Here is an 18,214-nt window from a genome sequence, read left to right on the forward strand (position 1 = left end):
TCCCTCCCCCAATCCTGCAGGAACGCATCCACTGCCGATGCCCCCGGTCCGGTCGCCAGGTGAAGTACCTTGGCAGTTGGGTGTTCAGTCTGGACGCAAAGAGATCCGCTGAGCACGGTCTCCAGTGATCCATGAGTGCTAAGAAGACGCTTCTGTCCAGTTGCTGTATCCTCCAGATATCTGGAGTTCCAGTCCGCCAGAGCATTCTGTGTGCCCGGGAAGGTATTCCACCGTCACGTAGATTTGATGTTGGAGGCAATAATGCCAGAAGTTCCTCGCTAGTTCCTCCAAGGCCCTTGATCGAGTGCCGCCAAGATGGTTTATATATTGGACTGTGGACACATTGTCCATGCTCAGGAAGATGCAACAGGAGGCCTTGTCTCGACTCAAGGACCTGATCATGAAAGATCCCGCCAGGAGCTCCAAGCAATTGATATGGAGTTTGAGCTCCTGCTGAGTCCATTGGCCTCCCATTTAAATCTCTCCACATCTGGCCCCCCAGCCCTGATGGCTGGTATCTGACTCTATGATCAGATCCGGTGAGGACCCAAAGATCGCTCTGCCATTCCATGTCTCCATGTGATCTAGCCACTATTGGAGCTCCCCCTTGCCTCCTGAGAGAGGGATATCAGTTCGAAGTAAGTGACTCCGCGTCCGAGATGCTGTGATTGGCAAACGCTGTAGCCTCCGATGAGCTTTGCAGGAGTTTTCTAGCATTTTAACAATTGATTCCATTTTGAAGGTCGCATGAATGCTTCCTTAGAGGAGGCTACACCTCCGGACCCTATTGATAAGAGAGTAAAGGTTTTTTCAATTGACTTCATTCTGCTGCCATGTTTTCTCTGAGAGTTTGGATCTGTGCTGCTTACACAACAGACTGAATCTAAGAGACTTTAATTGCCTGGGATAAAGAAGATGATTGTGGTTCTATTCTCGAAGGTATGAAGAAGTAGCTTCAGCAGCTGCCCCGACAGCGATGGCTTTTGTGACAGGTTGTAGCCCATACTGGACGAAATCCTTGAAATGGGTGAGAAGGGGACTTCTTAGAAGTCTTTGTTACTCAAGCTTCCTTTTCTGTGTTGGATGGTTTTTGGTTAGACAACGGAAGAGATGGTGAAGCAGGAAATGGCAGATGCTAACTTGACTCTGCTCTTTCGTCCCAAGCCTTCAGCATTGTTCTAGAGGCATTCGGACTTCAGGTTACAGTCCATTCATAGGTCTTCTTTTAGAAGCCAGTTCTCCAGTTATTGCAGGGAAGTGGTAAGTAATCTTACCAAAAGTTCAGATGTCTGTCCTCCTTCACCCAAATCGGAAGCCAGAATGACTTTACTTCACTGATAAGATTTCCCCTGTCGGGGTTCATTCCTGTACATTTGGTCGGGTTTAAGAGAAGTTTGTTTCTTATGCCTTGGTATTGGAAGTAGTTCACATAGTCTATGCCTTCGACTTCTAATGCATGTCTGTGTATTTAGAAACCAGGTGATGGCGTGGCTGCCCAGCCTTGCTAGAAGGCATCCTTGCAGAAGGGGCGACACACCTCCTGCTCAAGGGGACAATCAGTTGAGATCCACTAGAGGGGAACAGTCTGGAGTTTCACTCCAACCTCTTCCTAATACTCAATAGCGTATTTGCAGGAAATCATACATGTAGTTGACCTTTCCTGGCTTCCAGTGATCAAGGGATGCCTATTTCCATGTACCATTTCACTCAAGGCATCGAAAAAGTCCTGAGATTCACAATCTACCTGGGGCGCTTCAGTTCCAAGTAGTCCTGCTCCTTGCACCAAAGTAAGCTCTGAGGGGTCCACAAAGGTGTAATTTCATTTCGTGGGTCTTCTGCATGTGAGAGGAGTTCAGGTACATCTGTCCCTGGACAATTGGCTAGTTTATGCTACTTCTCTTCCCCTGGTTTTCTTGCACATCACCGTGGTCTGTAGTAAGATTCAGGCTTTGGTTTGATCTAGAACCAGAAGAAATCCAACTTGGTTACCTACCATCGGAGAGAGCTCATTGGAACACTGTTCATTACCTCTTTAGATCTGTATTTCCTCCACCTGCCAGGCCTGTCTGACGGCTCTTCTGACTCTAGAGGGGACCCCGGCCCCATCAGTGTCATCACTTTCAGGGGGGATGGCCAGATTTTACCCCAGACTTCTAGTTCATCACATCCAGGAGTCCTCTGACCTAGGGTCTCTGGATTACGATCTCAATTCTGTTCCTTCTCCTTTGAGGGGTTCTCTCTAGTTGTGGTTAGTTCAGACCAGTATTGGTGCCTGCGGTGGACTTTGACGTCAGGCCTCGTACATTTACGGCTGTGCATTGAAGTGGAGGCAGCTTTCCCTCTGTGGAAGCATCTCTTTACCCTTTGAATGGATGTACGACATTGGATGGGTTTCTGCTTCTGATGTGAGACGTGCACTCTTTATCCTTTTGCGTGTGACCCCTTGCGGGCCCTGGACTTCACAGATGATGGTTTTCAGCTGACTTTGGACACACCTCCTTTGCTTTCACAGTTTGCAGCCAGAACAATATTTCGAGAGCATCGTTGAGTGAGCTTGTCACCTGCTGAGAGTCACACCTCTTGAGGCTTTGGGTTAGCCCAACAAAGGCTCTGTCCTAGGGTGTCTTCTTGGGGTTTTATTGATAAGTGCTTTATTTGATCCATTTGAGGTGGGTCATTCGCATTTGTGACCTTGCTCATATGTTACTGGGAAGCTTGGAGCTTTTCTGAGTCGAGAGAATTATTTGTCCTTTCTTCCTGAGTGGTTGGTGCTGAAACCTTCTACGACTTTCTGTCCTGAGATTACATCACGTTTTTACATTCCTCAGGCTATAGTGTTGCCGACGATGGTCCCTTAAGGTTTTCCTCTGGCTGGACAGGGCTTTCATTTCTTCGATGTCAGTCGGGCACTTAGTTCGACCTATGCATTCCATTGGACAAATGCTCTGTCATATGGTCACAGACACATATGAGAACACATATGGAGCATGTGTGTTCTGAGTGTAATTTCTTCATTTTATGCTATAGCTGGGCTTCTGCTCCAGTTCTCCTGAAAGGAGTGTACATGTGATGTCCACATCTCACATCTGTAAAGTTCCTTCCTTATGCTTCTTACCTAATATTGTTTCTCATGAAGAGTTTGATGTGTACGGTTTCTTTTGGCTGCTGTACTTAGTGCGCCTTCCTCTCTCTCTGGTTTTACTGAAATTGTGATTTTTGTTCTCTTGACTGAGTTGGCTATACGGGGGTGTTCTTTGGAGACACATTTTCTGCTTGCCACAACGTCATTCGTCAAGGCTGTGATTTGGAAGATTGGATGAAGAATTCTTAGATTATGGACATGTAATCTTAATCACACAGAGGCCTGCGGTTACTCTCCATAATCCCGCACCCCTCCCACCACCACAGCTGGAGCCAGAGGTTTACCCTTGGAGCTTGGTATGTTCAAAAAGTGTTTCCAGTAAGGGCTGCTCTTCTTGGTGGTCATTTGGGATGGAGTTATCTCCCATATTACATGTATGTCTGTTTACCGGACAGCTCTAGCTAATTCGTTAGTCTAATGTAATCAAACACATTTAAAAAAATGCATATATTCATAGATGGAGGGCCTTTGAATCATCCCACTTCATCTTTGGTCCGTTAAACTGTCATTCACATTTGGGCTCCACCCACCACAGCATGGGGCAGTGGGGTAATCCCTTCTGCCAGTGGCTGCCTTGCACTGTGAATGAATCGCTCTTCTGTGAAGGGCCTGGTAATGCCAGTACTTTACTTTGCCAATGCTTTTTGTTCTATTCTTAAATATTTGTTATTTATCCTTCTGTGTTTAAATTATGTGCTCGGGTTCCAGTAATTCTTAGTTAATACTATACTTTATTTGTGCCAATAAGAATCATATTTTCCTGCGATAGGCATTAAAACTAAAAATGGTTTCTCTGCCTGTTATGAATATATCTGCCTTCTAAGAATCCGCGCTGCGCGTCTATTAAAAACAAATGTGCATTTTTTAAGATGTCATTTTTATTGTACGCCTTTGGCTGCTGTTAAGACGGTGGCATATTTTCTTTTTGTTTTTGTGGCTCATTGCTTGAAACAAAAAATAGAAAGTCAGCACCTCATCGGTTTGGTAATCCCAGACCTATTGATTTTGCCAGTGGTTGTTTACCTGGCTGCTTGTGATTGCCGTAACCCTCGTATGCAGCCTTTAGTGGGGCGGGAAGTGACTAGGGAAGCAGGTCTGTTAAGAAGATTACTTATCAATAGTGCAGCGTTGATCTATACACGGTCACTCTTAACGTGGTCTTTGGGTCCACCTTGTGGCCTTGAGCTGTAGGTGCTCGCTAACATTGAAAGTTGTAGTAACAACTCGGCAAACCTTGACCCCTAGCACTGTGGAAGCTGTTGCACGTGGCAGATTGCCTTGCTCACGTGATTGTCTGCTGCCTTGTAGTTGTTCACTTTTTGAGATTCTTTGCCTCGAATACCTTATTTAAAAAAAAAACAGAATTGTGTGCCTTAGTTTAACATGGGAATTCTGCCTCTATTGTATTAAGCACTTAAAAACTTTATACAACGCTGTGCTATGTTTGAACTGTTTCCTTCATGAATTTGCTGTTATATTTTTTATGTTTCAGAACAAAAAACATACTGTCTTTTGCCTACTATCCCAGTCTTTTTACTGGCATTAGCATGAAAATACTGCTCTGTAACCCATGCATTGGGGGCTGTGACGAAAGGGGCTTTGTCACGAGAGGAGCACAGAGAATCAGACTATACAATATATATAATTGTTACTATTTGAGGGCTTTCTTCTTACAAGGAAATTGGCAACAATGAAAATGTGTGGTGGGAAGCTTGTTCCGGCATATTCATTTGGTTCCAAACACCCTGAATGTTGAGCTAGTTTATGGGGCTAAGGTACCTGCGGTAGCATTTAAGGGTACAATGCTGGTAAGGTAACTGGTGATAAATCCATTTACTGGAAAGAAATCTGGGCTCCAGTCTGCCTCGTACCCTGCTTCCCTGAGGCTAGAGTGTAGCTCGCTGCTCTTCAACTGATCCTCAGCTCTCCCCGCCCCCCCCCCCCCCCCCCCCCCAAAAAAAAGCGCCTTGAGACCCTCACGGGTGAGTAGTCGCGCTTTACAAATCCATGATTGATTGATTGATTGATGCCGTCTAGATATCACTATTTTGTAAATTTGCACTTATTAAGTGACGGCATTCTTTTGACGCTCTTAGGCTATGTTTAGAGCATTTCATTTTTGAGTGTCTGTCGGTCCTTATGTTCTTGTCTCATGTTTCTTTCCAGTCACCGCCCTTCAAGAGAAGAAAGTTGGAGAAGACCAGGAAGCCCATCATGTTTACCCTGGTAGGATCCACTGTGAAGGAACTCATCGGCAGAGCCTCTGCTTTGGGCGCCTCCGACTCAGATGACCTCACAGTTGTTACAACAGTGATTGAGAAAATACTCACCGATTTAAAGGTAAATGATTATTGAAATAAAGAGTAGAGTGCTGTCCTGTCTTCTTCGCTCAGGCTAAAGAGTTAGGCTGCGCAAGGCCACCGTTGATTGTTCAACTCCTCTAGAGTCAAACCTTCCTGTGATAGCACAACAGTGTCTTCACCACCAACATCTACCTCCTCTTCCTCACATTAGTTCTTCAGTGATCTAGTTAGGCAGTCAGCTGCCATGTGTTTTGGTTCTGAGAGGTACTGCATCTTGAAACTAAACGCATACTATCCAAGAAACTACATGGAGATTCCTGCAGTTGTGCATTCCACCCCTTTCATAGTAAACACTTACATTAAAGGTTGTGATCTGTGCTGACAAAAAGGAATACTTCATGGATAGAATTTAAAATCGTGAGTAGCCTAATATGGCAAGAAAAGGAAAGGCTGTTGTCACATAATAGGGTGACACAATCTGGAAGAGGTTGGGCAGCTCCTACTGGAAGCCTGGCTCAAACTGTAGTCCCCCATAAAGCACCTGCCAGGAAGGCAGGCAGGGACTCCTGCATCTCATACAGGGCTCTAACACAGGACAACAGCTTTCCTAGGAGCAGGCAACAGTGACAGACCAGTCCAATGCTCATCCCCCACAGCCATCCCCATCCTTTTCACAGGGATCCCTCAAATTTAAAGCTTGCAGTCATGATCCTTCAGATGAGATTGTATTAATTCTAGTCCCTTAAATAAGGTCCTAGTACAGGAGCCTTCAGAAAAGGGACTCGTGCTCAGGCTGTCTCGGGAGTCGGGTATTTCTCCCTTGGAGGTGAAGGCCTTAGGCTTCCTCAGTGATTAGGACACTCTGAGAAAATTCCAAGAAAGCTTTTCTCTTTATTAAGCAACACGAAAATCCAAAAGGGGACCTGGCACCTAAGGAAGCTGGCCTCCACGATCATTTGAAATGTGTTTCTCGTTTTAAAGAATATTCTTTAAAGCGTTTCATAGCTTCTGATGTGAACTGAACACCATTATGAGCAGTAGCGAGTCGAGGGGCGGGCGGGGAATAAACATTGATTTAATTTAAAAAAACAACCACTTACCTTCCCTCGCTGCCGCGCCGCTCTTCTCCTTCGCCGCAGGCACAGGCTCCCAGGCTGCCCTGTTGGCAATCCTGGCACTGCTCAGAGGAGCGTAAGGATTGGCTGGGAGCGCCCAGGTAGACTGGGAGCCTGTGCGTGCTCTCTCCAGCCTGGCAGCTGTGTTGCTGGGCTAGAGAGAGCCCTGTGCGCATGTGTGTTTGGCCGGCCCGAGACGGCCGGACAAACATACATGCGCAGTGAGGGGGAGTGCTGAGCACTCTCCCTCACTGCTTTTCAGCCCCGTGGCCCCTCCCCTTTACCAGAAAACGATAAAACTCAGTTTATTATCGTTTTCTGGTAAAGGTTTTGAAGCTGCTGCTGGCGGAGGGGTGAAACTCCTCCACCCATACGGAGGAGCTGTCCCGATTGTGAGTAGCCAGCACTTCAGGGAAGGCTTTCCTCCTAAAATAAATCCCACAGACATTCAGTAAGTGCTGTAGTTGTGCTTTAGAAACCACTTTGACAACTATTCACCTAGCATGATAGCCAGTCAGTGAAAAGATGACAGGCCCTCCATCCCTGTTCTACTCACTGGACCAGTAATTTTAAGAGCCACCTTAATCCATTGCTTGTCTGGCACCAAACAGGGGACAGAGGTGAGAGGAGTAGGTGTACTTGCTCTCCAGCAGCACATCATAACCACCTTTTGCACCAAGGAATCCATCTCTGTCCACCATACTGTTGTCTAACTCTGTTCCTGGTGACGCGTCTCCATAAATGCCCTGTAAGGTCAAGATCGCTTATCTTCTGCCTTACAGGTTAATAATTTGCTACCTACTATACTCAATCTGTCCCCGACAGTCCAATAACCCAGGCCAGGTTCTGGGACTCCTCTCTTACAAGGCCATTTATTATGAACCCACGCTTGGACTGCCATCAAAGTAGTATCCCAGCTTCACTGTTGTTCAATTCCCCTAGAGTCAAACCTTCCTATAATAACACAACAGTGTCTTCATCACCAACCTCCACCTCCTCTTCCTCACATTAGTTCATCAGTGATCTAGTTAGGCAGTCAGCTGCCATGTTTCTTGGTTCTGAGAGGTAATCCATCCTGAAATTAAATGTATACTATCCAAGAAACTACATGGAGATATGTGCAGGCGTGCATTCCGACCCTTTCATAGCAAACACGTAAGCCAAGGGTTGTGATCTGTGCTGACAAAAAAGAAATACTTCATAGATAGAATTTAAAATGGCAAAAAGCTCAAAACAAGCATACCAGCGCTTCTCGCTCAACTGAAAAACAATGTATGCAATTATAACTTATTTCTCATCCACTACTGGGACAAAGTTACCCCAAGCTATTTCCTGCTGTGATATCGGTGGTCCGTATTGTGTTCTTGCTGGGGTTGAATCAACCTAGTGTAGGAGTATCAAATATATTTTAACTAGCCAAAGGTTGCGTCACATTATTCAGACCAATTACAGGGTGCTACATTCTTGCAAAAGGTCTCCACAAGATCCGCTTGAGGTTTGACCCCCATCTTTAGATAGTGTATGCCCCAAGTAGGTCCCCACTCCCAGACAGATTTGCCATTTGTCCTTCCTGACTGTAAGATCGGCCTTTCTGTCTGATTAAAAAGTCTCCCAAGACATTATCATGATAATAAAGATATCGACCATAGATAAATATATCATCATGGAAACATAAAATATTAACTACACAGTCCTGGGAAGTATTTTGTTGTTTGCTGGCGGAGCTGAGGCCAAGGCAAACTGCATTCGGCGGAACATGAATGCGCCAAGAGGTGGGATAAATGAGGTCAGTGGACAATGATCCAACTTAAAGTTTACCTGATAACAAACTGAAGACAGGTCATTGACACTGAAACAAGTGGCCTTTCCAATAGTACTTATAATCTCAGCAGAATTATGCAAGGCGTGTTTGTCCACCCATATTTTCTGGATGAGATCCCTCAAATTGACACACATTCAGACTCCTTTGCCGCTCACTTTGGATACTAAGCCAATTGGGGAGATTCAGAACTATCAGTCTTTCCAGTGACACCTTGTTTCTGAAGTTTATGCAGTTCTTGTTCCAGGTGTTTTTCCCAATAGACGAAGACTAGGATAAACTTTGTTTACTACAGGAACAGCATTTGTAGCTTTATGCAATGCTCTAAATTCTTTAGGCTCCCAAATTGTTCTATGGACATCTATGAAACTTCACAAATATTACTTTCAGAGAGTGTTGTTTCTACATTCCGAACCAAATCAGTTATATTTCAGTCCAGTTCCATACAAAATTCTTCTGGTGTCTACCCAAGAAGGTTCAGGCCTCTTATTGTAATATATACTTAGCCCACTGTTAGTCTTCACTTTAAAGACATTCTTATGATCATCATGCATACCAGGAGTATCGTATGTTCATTGTACTGTTCTGGGTTAACACCAGGACTTTCCAGTATAGACTCTTACTCCGAAAACATTGAGAGATATCATTACTCGCGAAGGAGTATAGGGAAAGTGAATCAGTTAGAAAACTAGTAGCTTGGCCATCAAAGTATAATTCCTAATTATCTGAGTTAATCTGGAAAACCATTTTTCCCCAAACCATTTCAAATATTTTCTACAGTGTTTTTTTTTTTTTTTGCCTGCAACTGTTCTTTTAACAATCATGTGTGAGATGCCCCCCTTTCATCCCCGCTTCTGGCAGAGGAACACTTTCTCAACACACACAGGATTGTTGGTCAGGTGGCCTGCAATTCCACATCTGAAACATTTTATCTTGGGCAACTCTGTGTTGTTGCTACTCAACAGTTGACTTTTCTTCTCACAATCAGCCATGTTCAGTGCTCTCTGCAATAACTATTCCTTCTTTAATTCTCCTAGAAACTTCAACCTCAGATTCCTCACCTTAGAATTCCCCACGCGTCAGACTGGATCCCGGAAATTCTGAGCACTACCTCTACGTGCTGGTAGGAATCGTTGTTTGGCTTCATGTTGGTGTTCTCTGCATCAGAAGTGATGTTGCAGTGCCTATATAGGTGCCACTCTGGCGCACTGACATAAGTTCCTTTCGTTCCATGCCAACAGTGTGGGTCTGTAGAGCTACGTCGCTCATTTTTTGACCACCTTTTGTCAACCTTGTTTTGAGCTATTGCTCCCAGTGTGCTGGTCACTCATTCAATTCCAAATCTATTGGTTTTGAGTCCTGTGGCGAGTGTAAACGACAAATGTTGTTGTCTCTGGTGCATGGGGTCGAGTCATGACCTGCGCCCGAGTGTAAGTTGATGCTCTTCAATCCAATTTGCGAGTGGACGATGAAGCTCCTTATGGTGTGTTAAAAGGCAAGACTGCAGCATTCTCAGTGCTGCTCTCTGAGTCGGACAATTGTCTTTGCATTCCAAGACTACCACTTCCAATTCGGGTAAGTCAGAAAAGCAAAAGAAAAAGAAGTCAAAGCAGTCTTCAACTTACCCTTCCAAGCACTATGCTGCTAGGCCCCGCTCCCTCTCTGCCTGCGGAGCCAGCATAAGGGCCTGCTTCATGTTACCCTGAGTTTCAGGAAGCTGGAGCGATGCCAGCCCAATTGAAAGAGTTCTACAGCACTGTACATGCCATCTTCGGGGCACCGAGCCCAGTGGAGCTGATGGATCTGAAAATATCCCTCGCCGGGTTACTGTCGGCGGGTTCACCCTTGATGCCTGCCGGGCCCTCCAAATCTGTCCCTGGATCTGGACTGACTTCAAAATGTGTGCCTCTATCCTCCCTGGCTGCATCCCTACAGGCGCTGTTCGACCGCTGACAGTGCCATCCAGGCCATCCTATCCCCTGGACTTCCCCATAGACCCATACCTCCCAAGAGAGAAGCTGGGCGATGCCAGTGACCTGAATGCCTCCCCAGGCTCTGGTATGGTTTCCTCTACATCGATGGGACCAAGGAGTACAATATTAATGATCAACTGTGTGTAAGGTTCATTGGTGCATATAAGGGAAAGGAGGTCCAAAAATGGACCTTATTTTCCTCTGTATCAAACTGTGTTATACTTTACAAAAAAATAGATCCTCCTGAGTGCCTTAGGCCTTATTTCACCAAGGCAAACTCCACCACTACAGCCCTTGTTTGGGGTGTTCTAGTGTCAGGCATCTGCCAAGCAGACATATGGGCATCTGTCCATGCATTTACCAAGCACTATCACATTGATTTTCAAGGCCACAGGCAAGATCCTTTTCCCTACTCGGTCCTGCAGGATTTCCTGGTATAAGTCCACTCCTCAGATCCACCTCCCTGGAAGAGGGGGACATTACTATAATACTGATGTACAAGGTCAGGATTCTGTAGCTAGAAGTATCCTTCAGATGGCGAAACAGTGATAACAGCCAGCCCTTCTGTTTGTTAGAAACATCAAATTTTATTTTAAAGGACAGGAAAAAGAACTAAATTATCTGAAAGTGGTCATGTGGGTTGGCAGAGGTGATGACATTGCCCTGTGAATGATACTTTTTAGTAAAACATAAAATAATTAACATTTATGAAAGTCTGTTTAATTCTTTCCTTGACAGGTCCATCATAAGCATGTCCCCTGCGGAAAAGAAGAGAAAAGTTTGTTTCTGACAGCTCTAGAAAACTCCTGGGTTCACATCAGAAGAAAGAAGAGGGACAAAGGTAGACAGCTTAGAGAATTGCCGCGAGCCCCCCTGGACCTCTTGCAGGTAATGGACGAAGAGAGGCAACTCAAGAAGGAATCGAGCCTCAGCCAAGGTTTGAAGAAACAAGAAGTCCAAGCCCCCGGAACCAGTGCCAACACTCAAGACAGTGCCTCTTCCGCTAAGGAAAGTATCAGCAATACAGAGGTGCCTGTTCAAGCAGAGAATAACTCTGAGAAAATGGAGGAGGACATGAAACATGCAATGCCAGAGGGCACACACGTGCAGAGCAGCGAAGGCAGTGGTACTGCAGGGATGGAAACCAATGCATCAGAGGTTGTCTGCAAGACTGCTGAAGTGGGCCAGAGTGCTAAAACTGGTGGTGGACACTTTTTGTTTAAGTGTTTGATAAATGCAAAGAAAGATGACAGTGATGTACTTGTGGAGATGCACTGGTTGGAAGGGCAGAACAGAGACTTAATGAACCAGCTGTGTACTTATTTACGTAACCAAATTTTGCGGATGGTAGTAGGTTAGTTCCTTGAAGAAAGCAATCTGAGGTGTTCCACTATCTGATTCTGAATTTAGTAGGGTTACCTCTCTTGTCCTTTTTTAGCTCTCACCTCAACGCTTTCTGTTGCAAGAAATTTTGCTACCTAACAGTGAGCTTAGAGCCTGCCCACTACTTACCTTTGCTTGGTGTCATTGTCACTCTCATTTGCTTGCTTTTAATTCGTCAGTTTCTTCCCTCTTCTTCTGTTAGTCCCTCCCCAAGAGCATGGGCCCCTTACTGTGTCCTGCGACTGCTTGCTTTTTCAGTGGCTACTTTATTTTAAGCACGCTACAAAATATGTTTTCCAGCTGTCTCCCACATGTATTTCTCCCCATCTGTGTTCCTCCCCCTTTTTCGTCCCGCCCACCATACATTACCCCGTGTGCTTGCCCCAGCTCTTTGCGCACACCGTCCATTGTCTGTGCGCCCTCCGTTGTCAGTGTGCTTCTCCTCCAGCCCATCCTCCTTTGTTTGGGAACTTCTCTGCTTGTTTGCCCCAGCACCTCCTGCCCACAATCCGTTGTCCATATGCTTGCCCTAACCCCTCCCTCCCAGCCTGTGTTGTCTGTCCCTCAGCCACTAGTGCACTATCTCCGTTGTCTGCGTGCTTGCCCCAGCTCCTCCCACTCGCTATCCTTTGTTCATGTGCGTGCCCCAGCTCTGCCCCAGCTCTGCCCCACCCACCCTCTGCTGTCTGTGTGCTTGCTCTGGTCCTCCCACCCACCCTCTATTGGATGTGTCACCCCTCACCCATTCCCCCAGCCTATCCCACCCACCCTGCAATATCCGTGTGCTCCTCCCGCCCACTCCCCCATCCCGTCTCGCCTGTCCACACCTCCTGCATTCTTCTCTTCCGTGCTCCCTCTCTCTGTGTTGCCTCGTCCCGCAACCCACCCCCCTGTTTGTTTGTGGAACGTGTTGGATGAGAGGACAGGCAAGAGGGGATGGGAGAGCGCAAGGCTAAGAACATGTTTTTTTAAAGTGCTATCATGCGGGTGCAGAATTTTTTTAATTATTATTTTGAGCCATGCTGCAATGCAGCCGGACTGCTGTACCGCATGGCTACAAATAACTAGCACAGTCAGCAATGCCAATGCTGTACCGCACGAACAAAAGGCGTTGGCCGAGCCAATAAGTCTTAAAGACGAGACCTTTTCGCTTGGCCAATGCTTGTTCTTTATGTTCTTCTTTTTGAAAAAAATACAAATACAAATTCACTGTTCACGTTGTATTAAAAATGTGAGGGCTCTTGTACTGTTATTAAACGACAAATAAGTGGCTCTCGCGTTTTCTCTGTTCTGGTTTCCCTGTCTGCCTCTCTCCCACTTCCTCCTACATCCCAAACAGGTTTGCCAGCTAAGAGGGAGAGTGAATTTTTCTTCCAAAGCAGATACCTTGTCTAATCTAGGCTGCATCAAGCGTGGAGTCCCTTTGAGAGCAGGGTCAGACCTCTCCTTGTTTAGTGCACACCATGGAGGAACAGTCAGCTCAACACTCAGACTTGATAATGTGCAGCACAAGTCTTGGCCCCATAAATAAGGAATCCATAAACACAAACTATTGATACTGTAGAAGAGCAGCTAATCACACCCTAGCTCATTGCCTGAAGTGCATCAGCTCAAACATTGTACTGCATCTCACCTCCTGTCTTCTGCCTGCCTGCAACCTTTATATGAGTTTGTCTCATCACCTCATTTTCCTTACTTCGTTAATGTCATGAAATGTCATTGAATTCCCTGGGAGTTAGAACTTATGACACTGTAAAAACGTCAGCCAGATATGATGTACTTGGACGTCTTTTGAATAAAAAGCCTTTTTAGAAGTACAGTCTTTGTCAGCCAATGGTATTCAGAAAGGCATTCTCTTATTCAGCCTGTACTTTCTCCTCTGTTCTGTGGACTTGGAAAGACTCACTAGAAATGACTGTAGATGTTCACTGTCAGATAACCATTCAGTAACCAGAAGTGATTCCTTGCCAGAATATATGCCTTTCACAGTTGTGAAGTGAACTTGAGATCATGCTACCTCGGCCAGAATAGAGGCAGGCGGCCTTCTATGTGTTGTTGCTGTTGGGAATGGCTGCTTTGAATTGTTTGCAGAGACCTGTTTTTTCTTGTAGTAAGTTCCTAAGCCAGACATTCGGATCGATGTTTGTAGACCTCCAGTGTGTGATTTGTACATACGAAACTCCCAGTTAACCGGGATCAAGTGTGTGCCATTTTCAAGGTCATGGGCATCAGGACAATCTTATCACAAGAGCTCTAGAGACTTCTTTTCAGACCCAGGTTCTTTGCTTTGCAGCCAGCACTCACCTGTGCATTCCCAGCCCAGCTAGTTGAGGTACTGTCAGCCACAGAACCTCGCACAATTTTCCGTTTCGAAAAGACAGTGTTAAGACTTGCTTCACAGGTACATTGCTAAGGCTGCCTTAGGCTTTGCACGTCAGCAACGATATAGTGTTTTTTTTAATTCTGTTTTAAGACACAGCGGATCACACCTTATACACACTTGCTCTAAAAGGGAGTTTTTAGCTCCTGATCTCATCGCTGCCTATGGTGGTTTTTCTGCTGGCAAAGAGAACTCACAAGCCTTTCCTTGCATCTTGGTTTTTTGCGTCACTCATTTGTAACAGTATTCTGGTGGCCTGCAGGCATTACTGTGCACACCGCCAGAGTAGAGGTAGCTCATGAGGCTGTTCAAAAGCTTGTTACTAGTTTAGAATCTTATAAATCAGATATACATCTGTAAAATAACACTGTATTCATCCATGTTCTACTGTCTGATGTCCTGTTTTCTGAGATGGATCTCTACACTCTGTAATTGAAGCTTACATTTTACAGCACACTACAGTCTGGCATTCAGGGGGTGGCCAGTTGAAAGATGAGTCCTCTCCTGCAAGATTCTCAGCATGAATTCACATTGTTGGAGTTGGCTACTCTTCCCCTCTACCTTGGAATTCTTTAAGTTTGTATAATACTCCCATAGGTCGGTCATACCATCAGCCACAAACGTTCCCCTGCTCCTTACAAGCTCGTACACATTTCCATTGAGATTTACCTCTTCATTGTTTCAGTAACAATCACAGCGTCGCCTCACTCCTCCACAACTTAGTAGTTTTCATGGACTGCAGTCAAATTTTTGCTTTTTTTCAGCCTTCCTCTTCTTGTCTAGCACTAATGCTAGCGGAATGGTTTCTATGGAAGCCTAGCTTTGTCCAAGTTCCCATGTTGTGTCCACTGACTGTGTATACCCTCCGCCGGCCCAGCTGGGGCACGGATAAACCAACGAGCTGACCACTAAATCAGGAGGCGTATAAAAGATGCACTTGCACGGCAGCACCCCATTGCCCCCCTGTCCCAATACTGTACAGCTTTGAGTGTGGATCCTGAAAGCTGTTTGTTAGCACAGGTTCTACATTTCAAGCAAGTTGCTATGCATGCGTTTGCGGATGGCACAGCAAGTGTGTCTTCAAAGTCACTTAAAAGAGGTGCTCCATAAACTCAGGTAACAGTAAAATAGCGGTCCAGTAGTTATTGCACCCTTTGTACCCCTGAAACATAGAATTTGTCCTCATTGTCCCCACTACTGCAGCGAGAAATTACTCCAGCATACTTCCAGGCTGCTGCCAGGAAAGTTACTCCAGCACTGTGGCAGCTAAAGTCATTTTACAAAAATACTCATTCAACCCTATGGCTTCAGTTCTTTCCTGTTAGCCATTGTTTCATTTTAAGATGATTTCGAGATCACTTCTGTGGCTATGGACGGTCTACCAAACAGAGACTGTCAAGCTGTTGGTATCCATGGGCAATCCAACATAGCAGAGTCCTTGCAGTCCAATTGATTTGTTGTTTTGGAGACTAACACAAGTCTTGTAAGGAAACCAGTAACATAACGAAAAGTGCTCCTGTTTACTTCTCCAAGAGTGGATCACACACGAGGAGTACCCTCAATCCCCCGCTAGCAATCTGAGAGAAATATTTCTCCCCAGGGCCAGTTTGGGTGTAGAACATGAAAAAGCAGTCAACTCTCTAGACAATCTCTTGAAAGAACTTTTGTGACCGGGCAGGATTTTTGGGGATGAACAACCCAACCTGTTCACTTAATTTGTAAGGTTTAGATTATCTGAGCTCCTCAAACTTCTAAAATGCAATATTTGTGCTGTTGTGTGTGTTACTACTTAACTGCCAAAAACACAAACATATGAACAATGATACAAGGCTTTCATCGCAGTCTTTTCGTGAATGTTTCCAACAACTGGTTGGTTTCACCATGATATCCCCTGCAACATACAGAGGACCCTGTCAGAGGGTCTGCTTCTGCCCGGGTTTAGGTAGCTGCAATCTGTTAACCGTGCACTTGAAATTAGGAAGTCAGTACCAAGAACAGAGCACGGGGCTCTGTGTCACTCTGCTGTCAAGTAAAAGGTATTGACATGTTTTTGAATAACTATAACTGCATCTGATGTTTAGGGGCCACTTCTACGTGCTGGAGTGTAACCTCTCCAGATTGTGTATTCCATAATTATCCATTATCTTTCTTCAGATTGTTTATTCTATCAGATTGTTTATTATTTTTTTATCCATTATCGTTTTTTAGATTGTTTATTATATAATTATCCATTATCTTTTTTTCAGGATTTTTATTACTTTAGTTTTTCTTCACTTTGACCTGTTGATACCACGACTTAATTTAAAGACAAACCTGGTCAGGGGGGTGCGCTCCAGCTTATTCGGAAAGACGTAGGCTTGCTGTGGGAAAGGGTTCTGGCTTACCGCACCTCCCTTTCTTCATACACATTGGAGATAACTTAGGAGGACACTGCTTCCTAAGGTACAAAGGTGGGCGCTGCTAGACGTGTGGGCTTTAGCTGGACACACCTTTACCCCATTCAGCTTTATTCAGAAAGCAGCGACAAAGTATTTGCTGTGGTGCCCCCTAGTTGGCCATTGAAAATCCTCATTGGTCTCGGTAGCTCTCTCTGTCACAGTAAGGTGTAGTGCTGCACAGATATGCCCAATGTTTGCCACAAAATCTCCTCTTGCCAGTCTTTAATGGTTGGTACTTGTACCACTGCAATATGGACATTACATTATTTTCACATCTGGAATGGATAGCGTTCCAGTCGCCATAAAACGCTTTTGGGGAAAAAAAACTTAACTGTCCCAATTTCATTTTCCAGGGTTTCCTGAATTTGTTTGCAAAACCGCAACATAAGATTAGACTGATGGACTGTTCTTCCATGAAGAGGCCTGACAATTAAATTTCCTCTGTTCAGTTTGAATGGGTAAAAGCTACTATCACTGGTTAAAAAACAATCATGTGAGTGGACCCGTTTTGTAATCAATTGTGTATCTCATATTTTTATATTTTTTCTGAAATTATAAATCACATAACTACATTTACTGGAGGCACGGTCTCAAAAATGTTAATAGGCCTATTTGTGCATCTGAAATAGATTGGGGATATGTGTCCATTGGCAAAAAGTGCAATCATCTGCATAAGTGTTGTGAAAGCTCTTCCACCAATGTGTGCGGAGCCAACACAAAGGTGCTACCTGTCTGTGCGCACATAGTCACTGACCATTGTGGTGGTTACAGTGGTCCTAAAGGTGGGCCACTTGCAAACCCTCAAGGGCTTTGGCACCTTTGCTCAGATCCTAAAGGTGTGGTCCCTGCTGCATTTTCAATATCTGTGCATCAGACTTTAGCTTCCTTGAAGAACCCTGAGACCCCTGACATGTATTTCAGATGGTGCACATTTAGAGATTGCATACCTTTGGGCTCATCTGTGAGTGGCATGAAACATGCACACATTTAAAAGAATTTTGTCATGTGAATTTTCCCAAGCAAATGAAAGAACATCATCTTTCGAATGCATAACTGCTCCATGAGCTGTTCCGCAGGGACATGTGACGTCTTCTGCTAAACCAATTCGAGGTCTCTTGACAGTGGTGGAAACTCTTGCTACAGAATAGGGCTCCTTGAGCTATCATTAAAAAAAATGTAACTTTGTATATACCTTCCAAGATATGAGATGAGCGTTGCTCATGCAAGGGTAAAAAGTTCTCATTTTAGAGAACAGGTAGACGACGTGACCACCATCCCAAGTGGGATAAATCTGGGGGCCCGGCGGACATTGTGAGAGATTATAAGATCGGCGACCCTTCGACTTCATAAAAATGCAAGTACCAGACCACAATGGACCTTAAGTCTGAGACATGGTACCTTGAAAACAACTCTTTCCTACCAGGGGCGAGTGCAGAAGCCGAAGAGGATGATAAATACGGTTTCTTCTTAGAAACCCTGTGTTGAGCCACATTCTTCACTAACTGCAGATGACCTAGCAAGCAGACTAGAAGACCACATACTAAGAGTTGTGAGCTAGGTGTGAAGAAATTACTTAATTAGCATATGTTTGATTATCTTGATAAAAGGGACAAGCTTTCCCAACACTTGGGTTCAAAGGCAGGTTAAGACCACTGTTCAAA

General features: G+C 45.0%; 1 protein-coding gene across 1 annotated transcript in view; it reads left to right on the forward strand.

Moving 5' to 3' along the window:
- The window catches only part of METTL16 (methyltransferase 16, RNA N6-adenosine), a 248,706-nt gene extending 235,699 nt beyond the window's left edge, over window positions 1–13,007 (forward strand). Inside the window, exons 9-10 of the mRNA XM_069227020.1 lie at window positions 5,309–5,482; window positions 11,091–13,007. Coding sequence (XP_069083121.1) covers window positions 5,309–5,482; window positions 11,091–11,711 — 795 coding nt within the window. The 3' untranslated portion in view covers window positions 11,712–13,007. The remainder of the gene's footprint in view (window positions 1–5,308; window positions 5,483–11,090) is intronic.
- The last annotated feature ends 5,207 nt before the right edge of the window (window positions 13,008–18,214 follow it).

The sequence above is a fragment of the Pleurodeles waltl genome, chromosome 3_2, assembly GCF_031143425.1.
Source record: "Pleurodeles waltl isolate 20211129_DDA chromosome 3_2, aPleWal1.hap1.20221129, whole genome shotgun sequence".
NCBI classification, from domain to species: domain Eukaryota; kingdom Metazoa; phylum Chordata; class Amphibia; order Caudata; family Salamandridae; genus Pleurodeles; species Pleurodeles waltl.